At 42.2% G+C, this 15,653-nt stretch overlaps 1 protein-coding gene across 2 annotated transcripts in view; it reads left to right on the forward strand.

Moving 5' to 3' along the window:
* The window catches only part of LOC103285776 (serine/threonine-protein phosphatase 4 regulatory subunit 1-like), a 79,011-nt gene that overhangs the window by 13,581 nt on the left and 49,777 nt on the right, over window positions 1–15,653 (forward strand). For both annotated transcript variants that reach the window (XM_008141208.3, XM_028145070.2), the window contains exon 3: window positions 11,025–11,157. In XM_008141208.3, coding sequence (XP_008139430.3) covers window positions 11,025–11,157 — 133 coding nt within the window. The remainder of the gene's footprint in view (window positions 1–11,024; window positions 11,158–15,653) is intronic.

Raw genomic sequence — 15,653 nt, forward strand, 5'->3', positions numbered from 1 at the left:
TGGTCTTTCCAGCCAGCAATTGTGTAGTGCTGGTAATAACCATCGGTGGCCCTCAAAGATTTGCAATATGAAGCGTTATGCATTGGCCAGATTTGCTTATACAAGAGTTGATAAATCAGCCTGGGTCTTGTTAGAGAATGGCATTTCTATGGAGAAAGTTTGCCTGTGCAGCTTGCTGTTGAAATTTAGTTAAGTCAACAAGGACCTGCACTGTGCTGGCCTCAGTTCCCCCAAAGCCAGCGAAGAATCAGGAGTGTTCTTTATCTTTTAGATGGGTCATGTTGGTCTACTCTGTTAGAAGTAGTCCCAGCTTAGGAATCTGTATTTGTATTTATAAGCCTGTTAGCAAGAACAATGAGACCACTTTAAATATCACATTAATGAATGGTTTACTCTGGTTCCCCCTAAATCATTTACGTGCAGAGACTGGGTTATTGTTCATTGAAGAGTGGCTAATGAGAAGCTCTAAGAAATGATCAATTATGTAAGTTCTACATTAATACATTCCTCTGTTGTTGTTTTTAAGTACAAATATGGCAAATAGACTAAATAACCTCCTGCTTGATGGTGATCCACTAATCCCCTAACATTTTAAGACGGACAGAGTGGGCCACATCTATCATGTCCTTCCAGCCAATGTCCCCCAGTGCCGTGTCAGAGACAGATATTGGATCGAATGGATAATTGGGCTGGCCCAAGGTGGCATATCTCACCTAGAGTTATAGTGACAGGGTGACATGTTGAATGGAGAATCGTAAATATTGGGTATGCCTGGAGAAGGGATTCTTAATGAAAATGCTTGCCGGGTTAGACTCGCTGTAACATTCTGCCTCCGTCTCTACCTCTGTTCACGTCTGGGCCAATAAAGGTATCTCACTGGGTATGTTTTATTGTGTTTATTTTTTCTCACCTTTTGACTTAAAACCAGTTCTAGCGAGGCTTCTCAGTCAGGGCTTGGTGGCTCCATGGGAAATCTCTGTCTTCCTTGAAGGAAGGGAATGCTCAGTGCACTTTCCTCCACCCTGTTCTCTCCTTCGTCTGGAATGTTCTTTGTCCCTGGCCCAGATCCTCTTTCTTTCCAAGATCAAGATTCCTACTTGATTTTCCGAACCTAACTCAAATGTCACTTCTAGCGAAGCATCTCCCATCTCCTTCTCCCTTTTCCTAGCGGGCCTGGTTACCTCCCCAGTTTATTTACACCTTCATCCTTGGCTCTTGCTTTGGGGAATTGTGGGTTGTTATGTGTATGACAATCGTGTTCCCTTGGGAGCTTTTGGAGTCGGGGGACCATGCCATTTTCATCTCTGATCACTAGTCCTCTGTTGAATATTGAATTACAGTTTACTCTTGTCACATGAAGTTAGCCATGCAGAAGATAGTATATTTGAGGTGGGTTCGCTCTTTATAATCTTTCTATTTTTGTACTAGATTTTTGATCCTTTTCTTGATGCAAAATGACCTATACAATTTATTTTCTTTCTTTTTACTAGATTGTGTCGGCTGTACTTTGAACCTGTAAACACATTCACTTAGCATTGTACTTAAAACATTAATTCGTACTTAGTGTTTTAAAACAGATTAGAGTTTTGTGAAAACCACTGACACATAGGCAGGTGCTCCTGGGCCCATTGTGTGTTTTCACTAGAGCATCCTCATCCAGTTTATTTTATGCCAAGTCTGCTTTAGATGATGAATATACTGACAGTGTTCATTATTTTAGAAGGTAAGCCTTGAGTAACTAGTAAGCATAGAGGAGAGTAAATCCTTGTTTTCCCTGAGTTGTAGGTTCCAGAAATTGTTTTTCTGGTGAGATTGTTAATCAGGGAAGAGCCTTTTTTCCCCTTAGTTACTGAACATCAGGGTCAAAGGATGCTAGACTCTGTTATTCTTTGCAAACTGATCAGGACCTTATTGAAGAGGATTCAGTCTTGTCTTTGGTTGTGTGAGCTCAAGACTGCTGCTTCAGGACCACCTGGTTTTGGTTGGAAAGTGGAGGTGAGCTGTATATCTCTTAGCTGGTTAGCTGGGTTTCTAAACTTGGACTGTCCCCCGGAGGGCAGGTGGCAGCCATAGCTGCTGAGTGTGATGCAACAGAGTCGCTGGGATATGGGCCATACGGCTCAGGGAAACATGATGGCATGTGGTGTGGGCAGGGGACAGGGTGCTGAGCATAAGGTGTGATGGAGAGGCCACCCACCCTGTGAATCAAACTGATAGTTCTTGTAAGCCCTTCTGATGGTCTCTGTTGGCATTAAATTACTAATCATTTTTTGGTAAAGGGTTAGTGATGTCCTGTATAAACTTGCCAATGAACCTAACATGGGGCAGAAACTTAGAAAGCAGCTTTTGCTCAAAAGTTCGTCACGGCATGGAAAGTACATAAAGGCAATCACGGTCAATGTTTCTTTTTTCTCTTTTGTATTTTAAACAAAACACAAGAAGGTGCAGGGGCAGAGGTGGGGGAGTGGACCAGCTGGTAAACAGTGAACATGGGAAGTAAACATTTTGTGTGTTAGAAGGTGATGAGGTCTCTGGAAAAATAGAATGTGGATCAGGGTAAGGCAGGGGGGAGTGTGGGTGGGAGGCTTGCAGTTTCAAAATAAGGTGGTCAGGGAGGACCACACTGAGAGAATGAATGGGCAAAGATTCTAAAGAGGAGAAGGAAATTATCAGAAAGGATGTCTTGGGGAGGAGAATTCTAGGCAGAGGGAGACCCCAGGCAGGGCAACAGCCCTTAGCCAAGGAAGTGACTGAATCGTTTGGGAGATAACCAAGAGCCTCATGGCCAGAGAAAAGGGCATGACGGGCAAAAGGAAGAGTGGGAGCTGCGGTCAGAGAGGCAAAGGTAGGTCAGGTCGTTCCTGCTGACCTGAAACCTCTCTCTGTGTGGGACCATCACTCACCAGGGGCTGCTCAGGCCACTGTGTAGGGCTAGATTTTAACACTTGGTGTGTCTTTCTAACAGCAGTTCTCAGCTAGGGACTCAGGGCAATGTCTGGAGACACTTTTGTTGTTGTTGTTAATCCTCACCTGTGGATATTTTTCCATTGATTTTTAGAGAGAGTGAAAGGGAGAGGGAGAGACAGAGAAACATCAATGTGAGAGAGACATCGATTGGTCGCCTCCCGCACGGCCCCATGATCAGGGCTGGGTATGGAGCCGGCAATCGAGGTATGTATGCTTGGCCAGAATTGAACCCAGACCCTTTGGTCTGTGAGCCGGCGCTCTATCCACTGAGCCAAATCATCTAGGGCGTGGAGACATGTTTGGTGGTCATAACTTGGGGAAAGCGTGGGTGCTCTTGGCATCTAGTGAGGTGAACACCCTACAGTGTACAGCCCCACACAGAGAATGATCACTTCAGTAGTGCTGAGGCTGAGAAATCTTGCTATCCTATATAATCCTATGTAATAAAAGGCTAATATGCAAATTGTCCCCTCAGGAGTTCAACTGGCAGACTGGGAGTTTGATCACTCCCTGTGATATGTGCTGACCGCCAGGGGGCGGCGCGGAACATGGTGGAACATGACCACCAGGCGGCAGGGCGCTGAGGGAGTGAGGGAAGGAGGAGGCGAGGAGATGGCAAGGCCGGGAGGTGGAGACCCTGATCCACCCTGATCCATGGCCAGGCTTAGGGACCCTACCCGTGCACTAATTTTGTGCATTGGCCTCTAGTATTATTATATAGTTCATCAGCTGTTGATGAATTTAGTTTGTCTTTGAAGACTAAAGAAAACATTAAAACATCATGGGAAGAGGTTGTTAATCTCGGTACCTGGTCAGAATGCCTTCAGAATTGCCCTAAAGATAATGCTTGGTGGCCAGCAAACCCAAATATCTCTTGCATGTCCATTTTAGTAAACTCTGGCCCTTTTATTTGTAGTTCAAAAAATCCAGTACATTGTTTCCAGGTACATAGTAATAATATTACAGATAATCCTATGAATGTGGGCTCATGTAGGATTTTTTCATTTTGAAAGGGGCTAGGATGGTGAGTCACACAAGAGAAAATGACTACCTGTATATTAAAAAAACAAGTTGATTTTCAGTACTTGGAATAAAAGGCACTGCCATTCGCATATGAACATGATGTTATTGATGGGAATGTTTTTCTTGGATTCCGTGAATGCAGTGTTTTTCAGAAGCCAGTCATTTGTGTCCTGCTTTTCCTATTTCTGCTTTATATACCACCTATGGTTTTCTTTATGTCAGATAATTTTTTAATTTAAACACATTTTACAAGACTTGTGTCAGTTGTTTGACATGAAATTTCACCAAAATAAAAGACAAAAATAAAATAACACAATTAAAATCTAGACTGACCACAGTTGCCTGCAAAGATTGCAAACCTGAGACCTGCTCTATGTTAGAAGGAGATTCACCAGCGTCGGGGAAGTGCTCGTACACCAGTGCCAAGAGCAGCTTCCTCTGATTTAATCAGAATGAACCAGGGATAATTTTCCCACTGTGTGATTTAGTGACATTGAATGGACCTTCCATGTGTCACACGTGGGGATGTGCTGTCCCAAGCTGTCCATCCTCGGAGGCCAGGTGACAGGCTGTAGATTTGCAGCCTGGCTGGCTGGGGGCTGAGCAGCCTGAGAGTGTGGGGCCCATCAGTGATAGCACGGAGGCTGGTTCTCTTTGTTCTGGAGAGGATTAAAGCTGCAATTCCATTTCTTAAAACAAATCCCCGTAATTCAGATTCCTTACTATTTCAGATGAATTTTACATCTCTTTCCTCTCTCTGCCCCTCCTTCTGTACGTAATATGAATTACCAAAATTTAATTCTACTATATTCATTAGGATGATTGGATATTTTTGAATAAGTCATGTACTTTATATTGAATGTTAGAATTCATTATTTTATTTTAGCAGTTATATTATAGTCTTTGATCTGCCTTCTCTCTTTTCTGAAGCTAAGATCTCTCATTTTTGCAAGCAGAACTGAATGAATTAATGTCTCGGCTGCTTTATAACTCACGTGGGTGCAGCTGCAGGCAGCTTTAGGCTACTTGCTGCACCTCATTTTTGTGGAAACCAGATTTTCTCAGCTTTCTCAGGGGCTGCTAGACTCTCATGAATTGAATCCTGGTAATCAAAGTCTCAGGAGACTGATTTCTATAGAAACCAGTATTTATTAAGTGTCTGCTGTGTTCCAGGCTTATATGACACAGTCCCAGGGTTTAAAGGGCCTCCGAGTTTAGCTGCAGAGATAGAAACAGTCTACTTAGAGTTAATAATGCGCCACTTTATGTAAAACGTTGAAACCTGACAACTGTATAGTTCCAATTATTCCCCTCCTACTTTGTGTTATACCTTTTATTATATAGTACATCTGCAAGGTTATAAATTCCACAATATGAAGTTATAATTTCTGCTTTGTATTGCTTTACGCATCATATATGTTTTGAGGAAATTAAGAGGAAAAATATTTTTTAAAAAATTTACCCACATATTTGCCATTTCCAATGCTCTTGTTATCATTTGAAGATAACACTTCCAAATGGTCGTTCCTTTTCATTCTGCAGAACTTCTTTTAGCATTTCTGTAGATTACATTGGCTGCCTGTTTAAAGGGTGTGCTAAAAATAAATTCTTGAAATTTATATAGTGTTATTAGCCAGTGTTACCTCAATAAAAATAAATAGATAAATAAAAAATTTAAAAAGTACCCAACCAGTGTGGCTTGGTGGTTGAGCATCGACCCATACACAAAGAGGTCACTGGTTCAGTCCCAGTCAGGGCACATGCCTGGGTTGTAGGCTCCATCCCTGTTGTGCAGGAGGCAGCCGATCAATGTTGATATTTCTCTCATCAATGTTTCTATTTCTTTTTCTCTCTTCCTCTCTCTCTAAAAAATCAATAAAAACATATTAAAAATTTTTTAATAAAAACAATTTAGGGTTTTTTTTTTTTTTTTTAAATTGACAGTGTTTTTATTTCATCTTGATTCTGTAAGGATCTTTCACTGGATAGATCTGAAGTTGTGGATTGACAGTTTTTTCTTTCAGTCCTTTAAAGATGTGTTTCCAAGGTCTTCTGCCTCCATTGTTTCTGGTGAGAAGTCAGAGATCATGCGAATCATTGCTCCTTGTATGTAATGATTGTTTTCTTCTGCTGCTTTCAAGATTATCATCTTCGATTATTAGCAGTTTGACTAGGATGTTTCTATGTGTGGTTTTCTGTGTGTTTATCTTCTTGAGATTTGCTGAGATCCTTGATTATGTACATTTATTTCTTTTACCAAATATGGGGAGTTTGGGGGCATTATTTTATCATCTCTGTTCTGGTATGTCCATGCAATGAATTTTTGAGTTTCAGATATTATTTCCATTTTAGAATTTTTATTTGGTGTCTTTTTATAGTTAACATTTCTTTTCTGAGATTCCTTATGTTTTCATTCATTTTAGGCATATTTTTCCTTTACATGCATAAGCATTTTATAATAGTTGCTTTATTATTTTTTAAAAATATATATATATTTTATTGATTTTTTACAGAGAGGAAGGGAGAGGGAGAGTTAGAAACATCGATGAGAGAGAAACATCGATCAGCTGCCTCCTGCACACCCCCTACTGGGGATGTGCCAGCAACCAAGGTACATGTCCTTGACCGGAATCGAACCTGGGACACTCAAGTCCACAGGCCGACGCTCTATCCACTGAGCCAAACTGGTTAGGGCTATAATAGTTGCTTTAAAATCCTTGTCTGAAATTACAACAGTTATATTCTTTTAGGTTCAATCTGTTTTGATTTTTTTTTCTATTTTAGCTAGTTCATGTTTTCCTGTTTTGTTTTGTTTTTCTTTTGTTTTTTGAGTAAGGTTGGATTGTAACCTGGATATTGTGAATATTATGTGCTATAAAATCTGTGAATTCTACAGTATGCATTCAAAGAGTTTTGATATTTTTTGTTTTGTTTGAATAGGTACTTAAATTGATTGAGGTTAAATTGTTATCTCTGTCTCTCCTGTAGAGGACAGTCTCCCAAATCTCTGCCTTAGCTCTGCCGTGGAGATTGCCACACAAATGCATGATTAGGAGTCCAGACAGAGTCTGGGCTGAGTGAATGTAGAGGTGTCTCCTCACTGATGTTTTTCTTTCCAGGAGGTCCCCCTTCTTCCCCTTCCCCACACATGAACACTTTCTAGTGGTTGTGATTGCTTTGAACACTGGAGATAGAAACATAAACAATATCAATAATTTAATTATAATACCTGCAGCTGATGTTTTCAGAGTGCTTATGTGTGTCAGATGCTATATAACTATGTCTGTGTGACTGTCTGTTGTTCTGTCTGATGTCATTTAACCTACACTACAACAGTCATCTCAGGTAGGCATTCACTTTAGGGTGAGACAACAGAATCAGAGATGAGATATTTATCCAGAGTTGACATACCTTATAAGAGACAGAGTTGGCCTTCACAATCAGGTATTTTGACTCAAGATCCCACACTCCTACTGATTATATGTTTGCCTCTAACATCTTGTAAATGAGAGATCTGGGATATAATCTTTACTTTTTCTGTTTTCTTTAGATGCTTATATTTTTGCCATTGGTGTTCTACAATCTAAGCATTCATTTATTATTAATCATTCAGTTTAGGATTTGTAATTCTTCAAATTGGATATTCATACTTTTTTTTCCATTCTGACATTCTTAGCCATAATCTCTAAGTATTGCCTCTTCCTATTTTCACTAACCCCTCTTTCTGTAATTTCCATTGGATTTATTTTAGACCTTAGCACTCCATTTTTCGTGTGCCTTAATTGTTGTCGAGTACTTTCCAACTCTTTATTTCTCTGTCCAGTGTTCTGGGTGATTTGTCAGATCAGTCTTCCAGCTCACTAACTCCCTCTTGAACTGTGTCTAAACTGCTATTTAAGCCAGCTACTGAATTTTTTTTTTTTTTATCAAATTGTCTCTATTTTTCATTTCTACTTGGTTCTTTCTCAAATGTGCTTGTTCCTCCCACCCCCACACTCTCCTCTTTTTTTTTTTTTTTATTATATACTAGGAGCCCAGTGCACGAATTCGTGCACCTTGAAAGGAACTGTGGGCCGCGAGGCTGCGGTGGGCACAGGGACAGGTCTCTGCTCATCCTCTGCGCCCCCACCTGACCCCTCCTGCCACGGCCCCCAGGTCCCCTGTCTGCCAGCAGCCCAGCTCCTGCTGCCACCGCTCCCACGCGCTGATGGCACCGGTCCCGCTAGCACCCGCTGACAGCGTGGAGCAATTGGGGTTGGCGCCAGCAGTGGGTATGAGCAGGGCCGGCGCCATCAGTGGGTACCAGCAGCGGCTGCTGCCCCGATTGCCCCTCAGGAGCGGGGCGGGGGGGGGGGGATAGAGAAGCCCTCAGGGGCGATTGGGGCCAACAGCTGCTGCTCGCACCCACTGATGGCACTGAGCGATCAGGACTGGCACCACTGAGCGATCAGGACTGGCACCGGGTGCTGGCAGTGGGTGGGAGCGGCGGCCCCAGCAGCGGGTGCGAGTGCTGGGCACGACTGCGGTGCGTGGGAGCAAAGAATTTTCAGTAACCACCAGAGGCTCGCACCAATGACAGCAACCGGTGCCCCGCCTTGGTCTGGCGCCCCTACTCACCTGCTCCACCATCTCGCCATGGCCAACACCTGCCATGTTCTGCATGTGCCCCCTGGTGGTCAGCACACGTCATAGTGACTGATTATTCAGTTGTTCTGCCGTTTGGTCTATTTGCATATTAGGGTTTTATATATATATAGGTAGATAACTAGAGGCCCAGTGCACAAAATTCATGCATGGGTTGGGTCCCCAGGCCTGGCCGGCGATCAGGGCCAATTGGGGCCTTCCGGCGGCCAGCCAGGGCCTTCCTTCCCCTGGCTGCCGGCTGCTGGCCAGGGCCTTCCTTCATTTTGTGCCGCCCCCTGATGGTCAGTGTACATCATAGTGGGCCGTCGAACTCCTGGTAGGTCGAACTCCTGAGGGGACAATTTGCATATTAGCCTTTCATTATATAGGATATTTTAAAAATCCTCACCCGAAGGTATTTTTCCTTTTTTTTTTTTTTTAAGAGAGAGTGGAAGGTGAGGAGGAGAGACAGAGAGAGAAAAACATCGATGTGAGAGAGACACATGGATTGGTTGCCTCCTGCATGCACCCTGACCAGGGCCGGGGATCGAGGAAACTGAGGTACATACCCTTGACTGGGCATTGAACCCAGGATCCTTCAGCCCTCAGGCTGATGCTCTGTCCACTGAGCCAAACTGGCTAGGACCGTGGTCGGCAAACTGCGGCTCGCGAGCCACATGCGGCTCTTTGGCCCGTTGAGTGTGGCTCTTCCACAAAATACCACGGCCTGGGCGAGTCCATTTTGAAAAAGTGGCGTTAGAAGAAGTTTAAGTTTAAAAAATTTGGCTCTCAAAAGAAATTTCAATCGTTGTCTGTTGATATTTGGCTCTGTTGACTAATGAGTTTGCCGACCACTGGGCTAGGACATTATGGTATCTATTTTTTGATCCTACTGATAATCCATTTCTGGCTTTTCTAATATTTGTAATCTTGAGGTGCAAATTCTCCTTTGTTGTGTCTGCTAACTCTTCCTCTTCTTGATGGTTTGGAACCATGTATAGTTTGAAATTTTTTATTGCCTATTTATCTTCAGCAGGATTGTTTCATGAAATTTCATGCTTATTGGATTGTTACAGTCTCTTTAGAGCAGCTTCTTTTTTTTTTTGCTTGCTAGGATGCCAAAATTGGAGTAAATCTGGACAGTGACCTTCCCAGTAGCTCAGTGTGGCTCCTGCACTTTGCAGGTGGTGTAAATCTGGACTCTACAGTCATAGGTCATGCAGGCCTGTAGGTTTTTGTTGTTGTTGTTTTAAATCCTCACCTGAGGATATTTTTTTTCAGTGCTTTTTCAGAGAGAGTGGAAGGGAAGTTGGGGGAAGGGAGAGAGAGAGAGAAATACCGAGGGGAGAGACATATCGACTGGTTGCCTCCCACAAGCACCCCCTGGAGAGCGAACCTGAAACACAGGTCCGTGCCCTTGACTGGGAATTGAATCCATGACCTTTCGGTGTGCGCACCGACGCGCTAACCACTGAGAAACACCAGCCAGGGCAGGCTTGTGGTTTTGATTTTTCAATAGTGACAACCCCTCCTCCCACTCCCGTCATAACTTAAGACCCCTTCCCACAACTGTTTTCCCACATGAACTCATTTTCCCAACATCCTGATGGGGTGAGGGTGAGGTTTTATAGCCAGCCTCCATAGGACAACATGGATGCGTGGAGAGGTTAAGTCGCTTCCTCTGGTCACACAGCTGGTAAGTAGTAGTTGGGGGGTTCAATCTAATTCAGTGTCCCTGGGCTCAGCCACCCCACCCCATTGGGTGGAACGAGGTGCCTGCTCTTAGCTGGGGATGAAGGAAAGCCCAGGATTGAGGAGGAAGAGTCTTTGTGACTAGTGCTCATTGTTGGCTAGAGGGAGTCAGAGGAGCTTGCAGACATCCACACGGAGGGTCTGGTTGGGTGTTGCCAAGCCAGGGGTGTGGGTCCATGGGCATTGAGTTATGGAGTGGATGAAGCTGTATGACAGGCACATTTAAGACAAGACAAGACATGGGCATGCTTTCTGTCAGATTCTTGCTTACGAGCTCAAACTTGTTTTTCTTTTGACAATTTTAAACCTGTTTGCACAGAACTCCATGGCCATTTTCATAGGTGAGCTTCTTTGGTTTCTTGCTTCTGAGTTCCCTGGTAGAGGGGTGCCCCATCCGCAAGGAGAGGTGACTAGGGCGTTGGACCAATGGCACTAGAAGGGCATTCTGTTTTCTTTATGACTCTGGTCTCATCACCTTCTCCTGGATGATGAATCCTCCCTTTGTTTTAGATGATGGTCAACTTTGCAGTCCTCACAGGCTTCCGCTGGAAAGGGCTATGGAAGTGCACAGCAGGCTGCAAGGCCATGCCTCTGCCCAGGTGTGACCTGTCACCGTCGATGCACACTTAGGAGTGTATTTTTTCCCTCTTCTCCTTCAGATGGATTTGAAGACTATGGCCCAGACTGTGACAGCATGAGGGTGACAGCTTTCTTGGACATCCCAGGCCAGGATAACCTGCCTCCCCTCACTCGCCTGGAGAAGTATGCTTTCAGTGATAACGTCTTCAACCGGTAAGTTCCACCTGTCCTTCGCATGTTCACACCCCTTGTTGTGTCTGGTTTAGGCTGACACTGGTGGTCACTTCTCTGTAACAGTTTTGTGGGGACTCATGGATGAGGTGGCCTATGGGCTGTCCCCAGGATGCTGGGGTTCATTTATATTAGGCTTTTCCATTATTCTCATTATTGTTTTACTGACCACCTGGTAAGTCAGGAAGGGAGTGTGGGTGAAATTTTATGGTGTTTAGATAATGAGGATTGTAACTGGGCTTCTCTCCCATGTGCAGTACTGGGAGAGGTAGAGTGCATGGGTGACTGGGACACACCCCTTGGAGTCTTGCTGGCTCGTCCTACTGACTGCACTGTGCTTCAGGGACTTTCCTGCAGCTTGTCCTGCCCCATCTGATGTCATCCCTGTGGTGCTGACTGGAATCTACTCCAGGCTCAGATTATGCCTCCTACTCTCAGCAGATGACCTTGATTCTTGTTTCACAAAGAAAGCAGAAACTCAGGCATGTCTTTTAATTTTCAATCTGCCCCAATCTGTATCTGAAAGCTTTCTTCCCTCCTGTTGCAGAGAGAGTGCCTCTCTTCTTGTCCATTCCCTCCATCAGATGTACCTCTGTCTGCATCTTTCTTCCCACACATTACACGCATCCTTTCCTTCCACTTACAGACAATTGCATGTCTCTCGTTCTAGACTCCTCTTCCTGCCGCCTTCCTTCGTACCTTCCCCCGAGGACACCATTCTTCTGTAAAGACTGGATGCCACTCAGAGTCTCATTCCTTACCTTCCATTCACTCTAACTTTAAAAAATTATATTCTATGTCTTTACATCTATTAAATCATCACAGGCTTGCAGCAATTGCTACTGAATGAGTCCAGTTATTATCCCAATTTTGCAGATCGGAAAATGATGGTACTCTGAACGGCGTCTTTTGATGAGCAATTCTTAATTTAAATGTAGTTCACGATCTATCCATTTTTTCTTTTATGGTTAGTGCTTTTCATGTCATGTATAAGAAACATTTGCCTCCCCCAAGGCCACCAAGATATTTTCTTATATTGCTTTCTCGAAGTTTTATTTGTTTTACCTTCCACATTCGGATTGATGGTCCACCTGGAATTGCTTTCTGTATTTGTGTATAATGCGAGGTAGCATATTTTCGTTCATGTGGTATCCAGTGGATCCAGTGCCATTTATTGAAAATGCTACCTGTTATCTGAGCTCTTCATTGCCACCTTGTCTTAAAGGTGTCAGGTAGAGTAAGTCCTCCCCCCTTGTTCTACATGCGCCTGGACTGGGGATCGAACCCACCACCCAGGAATGTGCCCTGACTGGGAATCAAACCCGTGACCTTTCTGTGCATGGGACAATGTTCCAACAACTGAGCCACACTGGCCAGGGCTAAGAGGTTGTTTTTAGACTTTTAGAAATAATTTCACACAGAAAAGTTTCAAGAATAGAAACAGTTATTTATTGTATATCTTTTACTCAGATTCATCAATTGTTAACATTTTGCCACATTTGATTTTTTTTATTCTCTCTATAGTTTTACTTTTTTTTTTTTGAGAGTAAGTTGTAGATACCATGTTGCCTTTCCTCTAAATACTTCATTGTGCATTTTTCTAAGAACAAGGACATTCACCATTCACTTGTATAATCACAGTACAATGATAAAAATGAGGAAATTTAACTTTGACCCAATACTATTGTCTAATATAAAGATTTCAATCAAAATTTTCCAGTTGTCCTAATAATGTCCTTTATATCAGATTTAAAAAATATTTTTTATTGATTTCAGAGAGGAAGGGAGAAAAAGAGGGATAGAAACATCAATGATGAGAGGGAATCATTGACCAACTGCCTCCTGCACAGCCCCTACTGGGGATTGAGCCCACAACCCAGGCATGTGCCTTGACCAGGAATCGAGCCATGACCTTCTGGTTCATAGATCAACACTCAACCACTGAGCCACACTGGTTGGATATATATATATATATATAATTAGGTTTTCTGTTTGGGTTTTAGGTCCAAAATCCAATCCAGCATCACATATTGCATTTAACTTTTATGTTTCTTTAGTCTCCTTGAATCTCTTAATAGTTTTTCAGTCTTTTTTTGCCTTTCATGGTATAGTTGACCTCTGTGAAGAGTACAGGTAATTTACTTTATAGAATAAACTTACTAAGAGTTTTAAAAATTCTCAATGAAGTCTGAATTTTATATAATGCTTCTTTCACATCTATTGAGATTATCAGATGATTTTTCTTCTTTAATCTCTCTTTTCTTTAATTTTCTGTAAAACTTCTGTTATTGTGAAATATGACACAGAGATAATTGGATAAAATATACATGTAAAGTCTAAGGCATTTTTATGAAGCCAGTACCTATGTAGACATTACTCAAGTCATCCTTAAAGTCTGCCCCCATTCCTGCCCGGCAGTACCCACCATCTGACTTTTATCTTCATCACATCCTTGATTTTCTTTCACTTTTAGCACCTAAATATATACCTTCAGATGATATAATTTTATTTTATTGTTTCTGAACTTGACATATATGAAATCATGTAGGATATGTTACTTTGTGGTTTTGCATGTAGTTTGAGTTGCTTCTTTTACAACAGTGTTCTGACATTTTTCCATCTACTGTTGTTTTCTCACTATTATGAACAGTTTTGTGTCTGGGTGCACATTGTAGGCATTTCTGTATACCCAGGAGAGAACTACTGTGTGATGAGCACCCTAACCTACTTAGTGACAATGCAAGTTTTCCAAAGTGGGTGCATCAGCTTACAGTCCTACCTTTGTCCCACAATTTATCTGCCAGTTGCTAATGCCAGCTTTAAAATTTTCAGCCAATCTGGCAGTGTGGTTGTGTATAACAATATCGCATTGTGGTTTTAATTTACGTTTTCATTACTTAGAAGTTTGAACACCTTTTCGTATGTTTGTTGGATTTCTATATTTCTTTATTTTTCTTTTTTGTGAAGTGCCTTTTTAAATTTTTTTGTTGGGGGTGGGGAGATAGATTGTCTGTCTTTTTCCTGTCGATTTGTACAGATTCTTTGTGTATTCTAGATTTCAAACCTTCGTCAGTTCTGTATGGTAACCATCTTCCCTCACCCTGTAGCTTGAGTTTCAGCTCTCCTTGTGGTGTCCTTTTAGTGACCAGAGCTATTAATTTCCATGAAGTTACATTTATCCACATTTTCCTTGACCCTTAGTACATTTTGAAGCTTTTAAAAAATGTCTTCCTTCACCCCAATATCTTAAACATATTCTTTTATATTGCTCTAAAGACTTTAGTTTTTATTCTTTCACATTTAGGCCTATAATCTCTCTGATTTTAATTTTGGTTCAGTGTGTGTAAGTGGTGTCCAGCTTCATTTCTGTAATTGTCACAATACCGCTTATCAAAAACACATTCTTTCCCCAGTGTTCTAGGGTGCCTCCTGTTATAATCCAGTACCTGTTTATGACAGTCTTTGTCTGGACCGAGTCCTCTTCTAGTGGTCTGTCTCTCCTCAGCCAACACCATACCATCTTGATTACTTTAGATTTGTAGTAAGTCTTGATATTTGATTAAGACTTCCCACCTTGTTTTTCTTCTTTGATGTGACTTGTTATTTTTTTTTAAAGTTTTTTTTTTTAATTGATTTTAGAGAGGGAGGAAGAGAGAAACATCACTTTGGGGGAGAAACATTGATCAGCTGCCTCCTGCATGCCCTTGCTGGGGATTGAGCCTGAAACCCAACTGGGAATTGCCCTGACTGGGAATCGAACCAGCAACCTTTCAGTGCATGGGATGAAGCTCCAGCCAATTGAGCCACACTGGCCAGGGCATGACTTGTTATTCCCAAGCCTTTGCATTCCCATATGTTTCAAAATAAGCTCATCAGATCCTCATAAAACAAAACAAAACGTCTACTAGGATTTTGATTGGGTTTGCATAGAACCTGCAGGTAATTTGGAGACCATTGCCCTCTTAACAACATGTAGACTTCCAATCCATAAACATGTTATATTTTTCCATTTATTTAGGTTTTCTTAAAACCCTAATAAAAGGTGACCATTTTCTCTATAGAAGTTTTGTGCAGTTATGCTGGTGTATTATAAAGGAAATTGGAGACATTCTATCATTCTATCCAGTGAGACTTACACCTAATTGCAGTGTTATTATCACACTCAGCCAAATGAGCAGTAATGCCGTCTAGCCCACCAGTCCATGTCCAGTTTTCCCTGGCTGTCTCACGGTCTTCTTATGGTTGGCTGGTTTGTATCATGATCCAAATAAAGGTCCACACATTTCATTAGGTCGCTGTGTCTCTGAAGTCAGTTTTTTTTTATGTGTTTTTTTTTTTACAGTTTTCTCCTTTTGATCTTAAATCTCTTTAAATCTCTAATTGGTTATTCCTCTCATCTTCTCCCTACATCATTTATTTATTGAAGGGGTCATTAGTCTTGTAGAGTTTTCCACAGTTTGGATTTGGTGGTCATTATT

The sequence above is a fragment of the Eptesicus fuscus genome, chromosome 12 (genome assembly GCF_027574615.1).
Source record: "Eptesicus fuscus isolate TK198812 chromosome 12, DD_ASM_mEF_20220401, whole genome shotgun sequence".
Classification (NCBI taxonomy): domain Eukaryota; kingdom Metazoa; phylum Chordata; class Mammalia; order Chiroptera; family Vespertilionidae; genus Eptesicus; species Eptesicus fuscus.